Source organism: Molossus molossus, unplaced genomic scaffold, assembly GCF_014108415.1.
Source record: "Molossus molossus isolate mMolMol1 unplaced genomic scaffold, mMolMol1.p scaffold_m16_p_12, whole genome shotgun sequence".
Taxonomy (NCBI): domain Eukaryota; kingdom Metazoa; phylum Chordata; class Mammalia; order Chiroptera; family Molossidae; genus Molossus; species Molossus molossus.
In genome coordinates this window covers 101541217-101554958 of record NW_023425347.1, presented here as the reverse complement: position 1 = coordinate 101554958, position 13742 = coordinate 101541217, and the positions used below count along the sequence as shown (strand labels likewise).

At 63.0% G+C, this 13742-nt stretch overlaps 1 protein-coding gene across 4 annotated transcripts in view; it reads right to left on the bottom strand.

Annotated features, from left to right (window-relative positions):
- ACOT7 (acyl-CoA thioesterase 7) overlaps positions 1-13742 on the bottom strand; it is a 78560-nt gene that overhangs the window by 9502 nt on the left and 55316 nt on the right. For all 4 annotated transcript variants that reach the window (XM_036256600.1, XM_036256601.1, XM_036256599.1 and 1 more), the window contains exons 7-8: positions 10821-10937; positions 3204-3388 (exon numbers count right to left, since the gene is read on the bottom strand). In XM_036256600.1, coding sequence (XP_036112493.1) covers positions 3204-3388; positions 10821-10937 — 302 coding nt within the window. The remainder of the gene's footprint in view (positions 1-3203; positions 3389-10820; positions 10938-13742) is intronic.

The following is a 13742-nucleotide window of genomic DNA, read 5'->3' as shown; positions in this document are numbered from 1 at the left end:
TTTGGGGGTCCTGCAGGCCTCACCCTGAATCAGCTGGGTGGCCTGAGTGCTGACTGCCCCTCCTCCCAGCTCCTTGGCTGAGGCTCTCTCACCAGGACGGTCCTGAGAAATGGCTCCCGGTCCCCACTTCAGGCCCGACTGGACTGCGCCCTTCTCACCTTCTTCAAAGGAACCAATTTAAGTTGCAACTGCTCCCCGAAAAGCGCCCTGCCCCGCCCCCCTGCTCACTGCAGCCCTCCCGGCGGGAGGGTCGGGAAGGACAGCTACAAGCTCCCAGTACAATCCAGCTGGTGGAGCCCTCGTCCACCCTCGGCGGGGCAGCGGCGGAGACCGAGGCCTGCAGGAGCACCTGCCGAGATCACAGACCAGCAGGGATGGCCAGCAGCAGGCACAGGGCGCAGCACCCAGCGCAGGGAGCCTGGGGAGGGAGGGACCTGTGGCTGCCGCTCGGACTGGTGGGTAGAGACGAGCAAGCCTGTGATCGCTCCCCGACATTTCCTGAACCCTGCTCTGCACTGGACCCAGCAGTCCCGCCCTGGCCGGGGCAGGATACCAAACTGATGCGCACGCACTAGACTATCGGACAGTGCCACAGGCCTGCGGACAGTGACTGACGGGAGAGTGGAGGGGAGAGGCTGTACCCAGAGTGGTGAGGGAAGGCCCTCCAAGGAGGAGACCTCTAAGAAACAGTGGAGGGAGCTGGCTCCGTGACGATGAGGGGAGGTGGCCAGCCAGACGAGCATGTGCAAAGGCCCTGAGGCAGGGAGGAAGCCGGCCTGGCTGGACCCGTGCCAAGGGCAGTCCAGGTAGGAGAGGGAGTGAATCTGGTTTCAGTAAGCCGATGGCTGCAGCACAGAGCTGGATGGAGCACAGCAGGGCAGAGGAGGACCCACAGCAGGGACAGGGCCAACAGACACTGGGCGTGGGCTGAGCAGGGCAGAGGAGCCAGCAGGTTCCCGACTCACCAAGGGACGGAACAGGGAAGGAGTGGAATGTTTTCTCGGGGGGGAGGGGAAGAGAATGAGCTCGGGTTGGCCTGTGTGAGAGGCCTGCAGAGCCCCTGTGGAGAGACCAGGGCTGGCAAAGTCGGTGTGGGAGTGAACGGGCACACACGGGGCCTGGACCCAGCCACCGAGCTGGGGAAGGGCGCAGGTGGGGACCTGCAGAGCCTCCTGTGTAGGGACTGTGGGTGGCCGTCTGGCGCTGCACAGCCCTGTGCCGAGGGGTGCAGGCACCACGGGGCCCAGTGAGTCCTGCCAAAGGCAGAGAGAGGCCAGCGAGATAAAGTCGGAGGGTGTCCTTGGACCCGGCCACCCTGCTAGAGCCGGAGGCCGGGAGGACTGGGAGGCCGGGAGGAGAGAGGCCAAGGATTCCCGTGTGCAGCGGGAATTCAGCGTGCAGGATGGAGGTGTTGGGGGGGGGCAGCCTCGCTAACAGGAGCCCCCAAGGGTCATTGTGACAAGGAATGAGATAGGACGAGGGTCTGGGAGAAAACTCAGGCAACCTTGCATCAAGGGGAGCAGGCAAGGTTCTGAGAAATGGTCCGAGACCCAGAGAGACCTGGCTCCAAGGTCGAGGTCGGCGAGGCCGGGGGACTGCAAGTGCACTGGCCAAGGAGTGGGTGGGGTGGGGCCGTCTGCCAAGGCTGCTGGCGGTGGGTCAGGGAGGGAGCAGCCTGTAAGATGGGCACCTGTCCCTGCGGCAGGACAGGCCCAGGGAGGGCCCTTGGCGCACGAGAGGGGTGCTGGGGGCCCCGGCCTGCAGGAGAAGGTCAGGGTGGGGAGGAACAGGGCTCTGACAGGGAGCCAGGGGAGGCTGCAGACTTTGGGAGGGAGCGGAGGAGCCCAAGAGTGTGTTCCCAGACCAACAGAGGAAGTGGTGCCCCAAACCCCAAGCAGGGCAAGGCGATGTCTCAGCAGGTGCAGTCGCCGGGAAGGACCGGAGTAGCAGGTGGACCCCCGGCTGCCTCTGCTCCCCTGGGGCCAGCACGCCAAGTTGTTAGGATTCCCTGGACCTCTCAACACTGCCCCTGCCCCCCCAGTTTTCCTGGGGGCCCTGCCACTCCTGGGCAGCACTTCACCCTGGCCACCTGCCAGGCACACTGCCCGCTCCTCGGAGCACCCCCACTGCCATCTCCTCCCCGCCTTGGCCAGGCCTTACGCACAGCAGGATGCGCATCTGCCAGGGCGCACCCACTAAGTGCCACGGCCGTTCCGGGTCCTACTGACCCCCTAGGAGCAAAGGCATTCCGGCCTCACGGAGCTCGGTCCGGGGGGTCAGACTATCGGTGATGACCAGCGACCCGGAGTCTGGCGGCGGAGCACGGCAGGAGACCGGAGGGTGGTCGGGAAATCTCTGAGGAGCTGACATCAGGCCCAGACCATGGCGATGATTCAGCCCCAAAGGTGGGCCAGAGGCCTGCGCGGGGACAGCGGGGGCTCTGGATGGCGGGGAGCTGGACTGTATGCTCAGTGCGGCAGGACCCAGAGAGATCCCGGTGCTGTGAGGGGGGAGCCTAGGCGGTCTCCTGGGACTGTGGCCCCGAGCACTGGGGACCGGAGGGTCGGCAGCTGGCATGGGCTGGGCTGTCCCAAGGAAGGGAGACCACCGAGAGCTGTGTGAACCCAGCTGTGTTTACAGACAAATACCACGGAGTGAGGCCACCCCCAGCCGTCCCACCACACCCACATCGGGAGCCCCACAGCCGCCTCGACGCTGGGCCCTCAGGTGTGGAGCCCTGATGGCGGAGCATGAACCCCACGGGGGCTGTGACCCCCAGGATCTGTCCCTGGGCCAGAGCCCTCAGCTCTGCTCGCCGACTATACACCAGGGCAAAGCCCAGCCAGGCGGCTGAAGCAGGAAAAGGCCACGAGGCCCGGACACCAGCCCCACAGTGCAGGGGTCTGTCGGGTCCACACAGGAGCCCACTGGGGAGGGTCCTCCCCCCACTCCGGGATCCGTCCAGTGGCAGGAACCCCAGGCACTGAGCTCACCGCAGAGGAAGTGCGGCGACGAGGACCTCATAAAGGGGCTCAGCTGTCTGCTCCGTCCCACCCCTCGGGCCTCTGAGGGCCTCACGTCCGAGCGGCACCACAGCAAGGTCCCTGGCTCAGGATGTGGCTCGGCAGGGGCCCAGATGCCCAGAACAGGCTCATGTGACCCAGCTTCCCCTGGGAGCCAGTGAGTGGGGGGGGGCCACTCACCACGAGCTGGGGCACCGGCAGCGACCGGCCGTCCTGGCTCAGCGACACGTAGGTGAAGAAGGCGCTGGCGGCCCGGTAGCGCTCCTGCGAGTTGTCCACCACGGGGTCAGCATCCACCAGGACCTCGATCTCCATGGACTTGTTGCTCGTGAAGGTCATGCGCCCAGAGATGGTGATGACACAGCCTGGGGAGCAGGGACAGGGGTTAGGACACGAGGGCCGGGCTGGCGGGAGGGCGCGGTTGTCGGCGGTGCGGAGAATGTTCAAAGACACCTGGTTAGGCAGCACAGACACCTTACTAGCAACTAGGACGTTGAAACAAGAAAACGTCAGGACCCACGCACGTCCATCTTTCCGGTGAGCAGACGTACGTGTATCGCTCATGGAAGGTCAGTTGAAGGGATCTTGGGCCACCACTTGCCCCTGCCCTGGGCATGGCAGTGCCTGCTGGGAAAATGCCCCAGTACCCCTGGCCCTCAAGGCAAGCCCCCGACCCGCCTGCAGGAGCCTGTGGGAGCTGGCTCGACCCCCCAAGGTGAAGGTCAAGCCTGCAAGCTGCACTGTCCACGCTGTGTCCTGACTTGTGCCCACTGGGGCCACACAGCTGCCCCACCGCACTGCTCTGAGTGCCACTAAAGAGCCTCCTCTCTCTTCCAGGCCCTTCCAGCTCCCTGGCTGCAGCGTTCCTGCGGTCTGAAGGGCTCATGTGGTCTGGCCGGGCCAAGCTGCCACCCTGGCTGTGGTCCTGGGTCCCTGAGCCATCCAGCCCGGGCAGACCAGCCACCCGTGTCCAGGCAGGACCTCGCCAGGCCCTCTTCTGAACGGCGGACACCTGCCTTCCTAAGACACACCTCGCCCTGTCCTTGGTCAGAGGCTGCAGGTGCTCACCACCTCCCCGAAGTCCCCCTTGTAGATTCTGTCCAAGTCTCAGGTCACATGTGCAGCCTGGCCGGTGTGGCTCAGCGTTAGAGCATCAACCTGTGGACCAGAGTCTCGGGTTTGATTCTTGGTCAAGGGCACGTACCCCGGTTGCAGGTTCGATCCCTGGCCCTGGTCAGGGTCATGCGGGAGGCAACCAATCGATGTGTCTCTCTCACAATGATCTCTCTCTCTCTCTCTCTCTCCTCCCTCTCTCCCTCCCACTCTATCTAAAAATATCAATGGAAAAGTATTCTGAGTGAGGATGTAAATAAATAAGTAGAGTCATGTGCTCAGGAATATGCACCTTGGCAGTTACTTCTTGATCTAGAGCCTCTCTCTGCCCTTCACCCTCCAGGCCATGAGCTCTTCCCGAAACTTAATCTCTTAACCCCATGGAGTCACCATGGGGCTGGCATAAAATGGGCCAGGCGCTGAGCTGGGTGCCTGGTGGCGGGAGGCGCGGTGCTCTGGCCCCGAGGCGGCAGGGACCCTCTGGCCTTCCAGGGGCAGGGCTGGTACTGGGTGTGCCTCCACCCGGGCACGCGGCCAGACCCCCCGCCAGCACGGCCTCACTCCGGGCCCGGCACAGATGCTGGGCCCCGCTCCCCGAAAGCAGTGCTGGCTGCAGGGACATTTCAACACCCCCGGGAGCCCCCGTGTCGCAGCACCATGCAGAAGGCCCACAGGCGTGTCTAGCGACCCTGGAAGACAGACTAGCCGGGCAACACGGTGGCTGTTAGGGTGTGTGGGCAGGTGGTAAGCGGGGGCAGTCACTGCGTGTTAGTCACAGAGCGAGCCACGCCACACCAGCTTCATACTTACAGGGAGCACGGGTCAGACAGCCATTTCGGGGGAAGGAAGGCCACGTGGTCAATGACAAGTGGCATCGTGTGGGTGACCAGGGCACAGAGCCGCACGCAAAGCATCCAGGGCACACCTTGGGGTCTCCTGGTAACAGTCAGAGCTGGGACTTGTCAGTGAGGACCCAGCCCCTGCCGGAGCCCAAGCCCAGTGCCCAAGCCTGTGAGCGCTGGGATAAGGGCCCCATCTCTGAGGGCAGAGAGGCTGGGTCAGGGCCGCGGCTGAGATTTTCTCTGACTTTCAGGAGGAAATCATCGTATTCTGTACCGTAAGCGGCACGCGAGAGCATTCTCGTTCAGCGACAGTCGACATTCAATGTTATTTTCTCTGACTTTCAGGAGGAAATCATCGTATTCTGTACCGTAAGCGGCACGCGAGAGCATTCTCGTTCAGCGACAGTCGACATTCAATGTTATTTTCTCTGACTTTCAGGAGGAAATCATCGTATTCTGTACCATAAGCGGCACGCGAGAGCATTCTCGTTCAGCGACAGTCGACATTCAATGTTATTTTCTCTGGGTTCCAGGCGTGCAGCAGGGGGTTAGACCATCACACACTTTACAAAGTGCCCCCGGTGTTTCCAGCGCCGCCTGCACCGCAGTCACTACCACATCGCTGACCAGGAATCCTGAGCGAGTTCTGCGAGTTCTCATTCTAACGCTCACGGTGCCCCTAGCTTGTTGTTGAACTAGTTTGTGATCAGAGTTAGGCGTTTCTCTGGGTTTCTGACCTGGAAACTCATCATGGAACGCAGGAGTCTGGGGGTGCTGACACGGGGCGGGAGCCGAGGTGCGGCCCCTGCACTGGCCGCTCGCCAGCAGGGCCCTGCGGTGGCCCCTGGCCCGGAACTCCTGCGGTTTCCGCTCGTGAAGGGCTTGCCCCTCCCGGCCTGTGCTCCCCGGGTCTCAGTCGTGGGCGAGAGGTGCGGGCGGGCCTGAGGGCAGCCTGACAGGGCAGCGGCACGGGCACTGGGGGACCCTCGGGGACGACCCCGACTCTCCCCTCCCAAGAGCACAGGGTGGGTAAAGGCAGAGCTCAGAAATGGCGTCAGGGGCAACTGCCTGCCTAGCAGCAGGTGGGACCACAGTCCCCGAGGAGGCCACGTCCTGACTCAAACCTGTGAGCTTGTGCCCTGACGGGGCAGAGACTTGCCATGTGAGGTTCGGCTGAGGACCGTGAGGCGGGGGATCAGCCTGGACTATCCAGGGGGCCCCGTGTCATCACAAGGTCCCCCCGAGTGGACGAGGAAGCAGGAGGCAGGGTCAGGGAGCTGCTGGGAAAGGGCCACAGCGAGGCAGTGGGGCCTCCAGGAGCTGGAGAGGCAGATACGGTCCTGGCCTGGGGCCTCCGGCAGGAGCCAGCCTGCGCGCCTGGACCTGAGCCCGAGGCCCGGGCCTTCTGGCCCGCAGACCTGGAGCCGACACGTGAGCTGTGTGGGCCTTGAGCATTCCGGTCAGCGCTACGGCAGCCAGGGGGCCATCTTGGTGGCAGCCACACTGGAGAACTTCAGGCGGCTCCTGGTTTTCTGGGCTGTCACACTCTGGCGTAGCGAAGTCACTCAGGAGCACAGCACTCCACGGCGCTCTGAGAGCAGGGACCTCGGCATTTCCGTCTCAGGTCGTTCGAGCAGCCAGCCCAGGACGAAGGGCTCCCGGGGTGGGGCCAGGCTCCCCGCGGCCAGCCACGCCCCGCGATGGAAAGGATGCTTGGTGACGCGTGTCAACGTCATTAACTCGCTCCGTCAAGGGCCCAGAAGTCAGTCCTTGCAGGTGCTTGTCACAAAAGCATCCACCCGAGACGGAAGGACAGGCTTGTATCATGTTCTGTGACTCCCGTCGGCCTCTCACTGGCTCCGACTGGCTCCTGAGCTGGGAGTCGGACCCACAGCGTGTGCCTGTCGCACACGCGCACAGAGCCGCGAGCGAGCCGGCCCAGGCGGGTGGATCTGAGGGCCCTGCTGCACCCCGGGCAGAGGCCGTCATGGGAGGGCACGGCGCCCGCGTCTGACCGGGTTCAGGTGGTCACGGTGCAGTGTCGCTGCGACAGAGCGCCTGGCAGGGCGTACGGGGCTGAAGGAGAGTCCCCCTGGAGCACGGCCACCCAGCACACCATACTGGGCCGCCACGCCCGGAAACGGGGACACTGGGCACCGTGCCCACGGTCCAGAGACCAGCCTGCCAACGGAACCCTGGGGTGGGAAGTTCGCTGAAGGGAGCAGCCAGCAGCCGCCAGCCACATGTGGGTACGAGCCCTCAAAGCGCGGCAGGGCGACCGAGAGGGCATATGTAACTGAGTCTCCTTTGAAGCCTGCAGGCAGAGACCGGACTGTCTGGGTTCAGCAGAAGGGTCCTGGGTCTGAAGGTCAATGAGGGGGACGCAGCAGGAAACCCCGAGTCTCCAGACAGCTGCGTGGGGACAGCTGACACTTGGGTGGCCCAGCACAAGCATTGAAGATGGACCCACGAGGGTCACGCTCATCACCCCCGAGGTTGACGCTGGGGCCCCCAGGTGGATGCCCGCGTGGTTCACGCCTGGCGGTGAGAAGGCACCAGAGCCGGGCTCAGAGCTCTAGCCCCAAAGCCAACTGCCGGGTGCCCCTCCGGGCAGCTTTCAGATCAGAAGAAGGGGACACCGTCCCACTCAGCACGTGCCGGCCCTGGACGGAGCAGTGTCAGCGTGAGAGCGGAACGGGAGGCAGCTGCGTGGCTGCGTCGGAACCACCGCTGACCTGTTTCTACGCCACTGGCGCGCTGCCCGCAAGGCCGGCCCAGGAGGGCTGGCAGCGGCCCTGCTGGCTCCCCCGGCAGATGGGCAGACTTCAGCAGTGTGCCAGGGATTTGAAGGAGCGAACAGAATGACAGCAGCCTGCTCTCACCAGGGCTAGACGTTGCCAAGGGTCTCAGACTCTGAGAGCAGCTCAGCACTACCACTCGGGAGGAGCTGTGGTGGACGGCCCTGGTCCTGCCCGGCCCTGGTCCTGCGCGGCCCCTGGTCCTGCGCGGCCCTGGCCCTGCGCGGCCCTGGCCCTGCGCGGCCCCTGGTCCTGCGCGGCCCCTGGTCCTGCCCGGCCCTGGTCCTGCGTGGCCCTGGTCCTGCGTGGCCCTGGTCCTGCGTGGCCCTGGCCCTGCCCGGCCCTGGCCCTGCGCGGCCCTGGCCCTGCCCGGCCCTGGCCCTGCCCGGCCCTGGTCCTGCCCGGCCGGCCTTCTGGAAGACGCCTTGTCCCCAGCCCTCGGGGGCCGCGCCCCCACAAAGCCTCAATGCTGCCTCCCTCCCAAGGCTGCCACCCCCCTCACATCAAACGGGCCTCTCTCCTCCCTCCAACTTTCAACAGCTGCCTTGGCATTTTAATGTCTCAGCTCAAAACCAAAAATCAGAAAGGGAACAAGTGACCTGTACAAAAGGTGAGGCCACAGCACGTGGCTGGTGGCATCCGAAGGACGGCACTTCGGGGTGATACGTTTCGCCAGAGGCACCCCTCACATCTGAAGACACGGGCACCCCGAGGTCTGACTTCCTACCTACTCCAGCTGCTCCTCCGGGAAGCAGGCGGAACGGCTGCAAGACAGTCACATTCCATCGCTAAGTCACCACCTACGGCCGTCAGAAGGGGGTCCCCGAAGATGCCCAGGTCCTACTCCAGGGAGCCGTGGGCTCAGCAGATGGGGCTGAGCTACGGACCTCGAGATGGGAGGTGATCCCGGATCACCAGGCGGCCCAAGGTCCTCACGGGGCCCTGGTAGGAGGGAGGAGGCCGCAGTGAGCACACAGGGCGACAAGGGCAGAGGCTGCAGCAAGGGGCAGGAGCCCAGGGGTGTGGGCGCCTCCAGTGGATAGGCAAGGACACGGTTCTGCCCCAGATCTCGGCAGGCGCAGGCGTGCTGACCGCCGCAGCAGCCACGGGGCCCTCAGGGGCAGGCGTGCTGACCGCCGCGGCAGCCACGGGGCGCGCGGGCGCAGGCGTGCTGACCGCCGCGGCAGCCACGGGGCGCCCAGGTGCAGGCGCGCTGACCGCCGCAGCAGCCACGGGGCGCACGGGCGCAGGCGTGCTGACCGCCGCGGCAGCCACGGGGCGCCCGGGCGCAGGCGGGCGTGGCAGCGGAGGGAGGGTCCTTCCGGGCTGCGACCAGGGTGCAGGGCAAGCATTTCGCAAACAAGGTGGAGTATGCCCAGGCCCCAGCAGGCCAGGAGCTCCGGGCTGCTCAGTCTGCCTTGCGTGCCTGGGACCACGTGCCGACACTTTTGTCCACGAAAACATCATTACTCAAGAAACAGTCTTCGTGCTGATGAGGCTTCACGCTGACTCCGGGAGGAGCTAGCTCCTCGCCCAGCAGAGGCGCTGCCCCTGCCCACACACTGCTTTCCCTCCTCGTTTCAGGGGCCCAGCCCGTCTCCCACCACACGAAGTCACTGGTCCTTCGTCAGTGCCCCTGCGGGCGAGCACATGGCCCTGAATTTTGCCTTAGGGAGGCCCTCTGTAGCCACGTCCCTGGGCCACGTCCCCGGCTGTAGGACGGCGTCTCTCAAAGCTGGGCCACTCCCCTGGGCCGGGCCCTGACCCGACTGAGGGCTCCTACAAGGGAGGGGCAGAGGCACGGAAGACACATCGCCAACCTCATGATTCTGCAGAGAAGGTGAGCTTGTTCTGCCCACAGGGTTAAGCTGTAAGGAGGGAAGGCATTTGTTGTGGGCTCACTGGTGCCCCAAAGGTGACTGCAGTCAGAGCCTCGGAATGTGACCTTATCTGAAAAGGTCCCTGCAGCTGTCGCTGAGCTAAGGGTCGAGAGGAGCTCCCTGGCTTGTCCAGGTGGCCCCACCCTGTGAGATGTCCTTAGGAGAACGGAAGGGGAGGGGAGGGGGGGAGGAAGCCCATGCAGATGGAGGCAGAGGTTGGGGTGATGAGGCCACAAACCAAGGGATGCCTGGAGCCCCCAGCAGCTGGAGACAAGAAAGATCTTCCCTCGAGCCCTTGGAGGAGGCAGCCCCTGGACCCCTTCACTCTGACTTCTGCCCCAGAACTGAGAGGGGCCGTTCCCGTTGCTGTAAGTCCCCAGCTTGCGGTGCTTGGTTACAGGGCCTGGGGACCCACACGCACAGCTCTCGCGGGGACACGTGCCGGGCTTCATGCCTGCAGCGGTCCCGGGGCCCAGCAACACCGCCTCCCAGCCGCAGGTGGCACAAGCCTGGCCCTGGTCCCGCCACAGCACAGCACAAGCGCAGGTGACCGGAGGCTGGGGCCCAGGAGGGCAGCCGCGCCCTCCAGTCCCGCAGGTTTAACCTGATCCCAGCAGATTCGCCTCAGTCAGTCAGAGCGGAACAGCGGACGTGCCCATCTCCGTCTCCCGTCGTCGTCGGAGCCCCAGGGCCCCCCAGGCTCAGCAGCCTCTGCACACCAGAGAGGAGCACAGGACGTGGGAGGAGGAGCCGCGCGGGGGCAGGGCTGTGGGTGGGCTCCTCTGTGCCAACCCTGCTGCAGCTTACACCAGACGCCCCCCGCCCCCCGAGAGCAAGTGTGCGCCTCAAGACTGGCGGCAACGGTCTGCGGGGCTCTGCTCACTCCGTTCATGGGGCATCTTAAGAGGTAAGTTTATGCCACTCCTTAGCAGGACAAAGGCTCCAATCATGTTGGAGCGAGAGATTTCACCAGACTGACGCTGTACCAGCGAACCCTGGGCTCAGGGACGTCCACAGGACAGAGCACAGGACTCCGGCTTCCTGCTTCTCGTGGCAAACGGGCAGGCGCCAGGGCCCAGGCGACTCTGGGCGAGGCGGAAGCAAACGCTAGAGGGGCCCGAGCAGCCCAGGCACTGCCCTTCTGTCGCCGGCAGAGTGCGTTACCTTTTCTGATCTTGTCGTGGAAGTTGATGGCGTCCACAGAAGCTGTGACTATGTTGGTCTTGCAGTGACGAGCGGCCACGATCCCGGCCACCTCATCCATGAGCTTCATGGTGACACCTGTGCAGAAAAGAGGCACGAGGCAGATGAGATTGGGGGAGGGGGACTATTTCCCACCCTGGGAACAAGGCATGAAAAAGAAAGCCCTCGCCCTGGCCAGTTTGGCTCAGTGGTTAGGGCGCCAGCCCGCAGACCGAGTCGCAGGTTGGATTCCGGCCAAGGGCACGTGCCTCAGTTGTGGTTCGTCCCCAGCCCTGGTTGGGTCGTGCAGGAGGCAACCAGTCAATGTGGCTCTATCACATCAATGTTTCTCTGTCTTTCCCCTCCCTCCCACTCTAGCTGATAATAAGTAGAAAAATATCCTCAGGTGAGGAATAAAAACAAAAAGAAGCCCTCCTGATACCATCAGTGGGGGCTGCACAGTGCTGGGGAACAGGATGCGGGACAGGGGTGCAGGCCCGGGCACTGAAGCAGATGTCAATCTGGCTTCCTCGGGAGCCTCTGAAAACGACCCCGGCTGATGTTCTAGGCCACTAACTAAGTGACCATCCTTCTCCCTAACCTCTGCAGAGAGCTTACCCTGCCAGGCAAGTCTCCTTACTCGGTAGCTGCACCAAAGTCAGATACCGAGTGCGCACGAGAACGTGGCGGAACCTAACCCCGGGGCGCTGCTGCTGGGGGTGGAAGATGGTGCCGCTGAGCCACCTGGGAAGCAGGTGGGAGTCTCACAACAGGCTGAAGGGGAGCTGCCACGGGACGCCGTGACCCCACTCCTGGGCACAGCCCCAGAGAACTGAGCCCGTGCACACACCTGTATGCAGACTTCAGGCAGCATCACCCACAACAGCCAGAGGGGGGGACAACCCCAAGGTCCACCAACTGACGAGTGGACAAAGGAACGAGGCCACTCCACACAGCGGAACGTCGCTTGGCGATACAACGAAACAGCACTGACGTGAGCCCTGAACACAGTGCACGAGTGAAAGAAGCCAGACAAAGGCCAGACGTTGTCTGATTCCATTTACGCAAAACGTCAGAACAGGCAGATGCAGAGCCGGAAAGTACACGAGGGATCACCAGGGGGATCCGCAGATCCAGAGCCGGAAAGTACACGAGGGATCACCAGGGGGATCCACAGATCCAGAGCCGGAAAGTACACGAGGGATCACCAGGGGGATCCGCAGATCCAGAGCCGGAAAGTACACGAGGGATCACCAGGGGGATCCGCAGATCCAGAGCCGGAAAGTACACGAGGGATCACCAGGGGGATCCGCAGATCCAGAGCCGGAAAGTACACGAGGGATCACCAGGGGGATCCACAGATCCAGAGCCGGAAAGTACACGAGGGATCACCAGGGGGATCCGCAGATCCAGAGCCGGAAAGTACACGAGGGATCACCAGGGGGATCCGCAGATCCAGAGCCGGAAAGTACACGAGGGATCACCAGGGGGATCCGCAGATCCAGAGCCAGAAAGTACACGAGGGATTGCCAGGGGCTGGGGGCCTCGGGGGTGGGGAGAGCCTGCTCGTGGGTGCGGAGTTTCTCTCTGGACTGTGCTGATGGTGGCGTACTCCGATCCACTGAAAAGCGAAGGCCTGTCACGGGTGAACCGTCAGGCGTGTGAATCCTGTCTCAGTGAAGCCGGTCTACAAAACAAACATGACCTGGGGGGCTCACGGAAGGCCAACGTGTCTTCAAAATGCCAGTCCGCACACCTGTGCTTTGACCCCCCCTTTATTTGATGGATTCCCGATTCCCAGCCCCTAATCTTGCCCCCACACAACACAGTATTACAGTTACTTCGTACTTAAACTTAAGCCATATGGTTAAGTCGAACTACATGAAGGTGCAGTGTGCAACCATTCAACTCACAAAAGCAGCAGTGACACCGACCCACCTAAGCGACCGGAGGTCCTAGAAGGTCAGGTGCACTCACCCCAAGATACAGAACGATGTCTCAAAATCCAGAGGCAGAAAACCAGACCCCACCCCACTCGAGAAAGCCAGGCTCCCAGGGAACCCAGCTCAGGAGAGGCTCACAGACACAAATGCCTGTAGGGCCAGGTGAGCAGGAGGCTGGGGGCCCTGCGTACTGCCCCCCAGGGATGAGGGATCGACCTACCGGCCTAGAATCTGCATGTTTGTGAGGAATCTACTGATTTTTAGAGCTAGTTAGAACTCTCTTCACTGTGTGGGGAAAACAAAGTACAATGTAACAGAACAGAAGCTCCTGGGCGCCCCGACCTCCCGCCCCGACCTCCCGCAAAGCTGAGGCACAACTCCGTGGGGGGGGGGGGGCACTGTCTTCTCTCCCTTCATCTGCATATTTGAGCATTTCTAGAATAAAAAGGTATGTTCTTTTAGTGTTGTTTTTTTATTTTTTAATAGATTTTTAGAGAGAGAGGAAAGAAGAGGGAGAGAGAGAGAGAGAGAGAGAGAGAGAGAAACACTGATGAGTTGCCTCCTGCTCGCGCCCGACTGGGGATGGAAACTGCCACCTGGGCATGTGCCCTGCCTGACCAGGACTCGAACCCGCTACCTTTCAGTGTACGGGACAACGCTCCAACCAGCTGAGCACACCAGCCAGGGCTTAAATTAGTGTTCTTGAGTTTGTCTGTCTTTAATCATGCTGTTATCAGGACGACTTCCCTCACCGAGACACTGCTAATGATGGCACGATGGGAGGGGCCACAGGACCAGCGAGTCCTGCCCGTGTGCGGGAAGGTGTCAGCGTCCCCGCCCCTCAAACTGCCAGCTCGAGGTCACACGGAGGTCAGCTCTCAGGGTGCACTGAAATGCTGGGGAGACGTCTTCTGAGAGGAAAGAACCAGGGGAGCCAGGTGTATCCCCAGGCGGTGGAGGC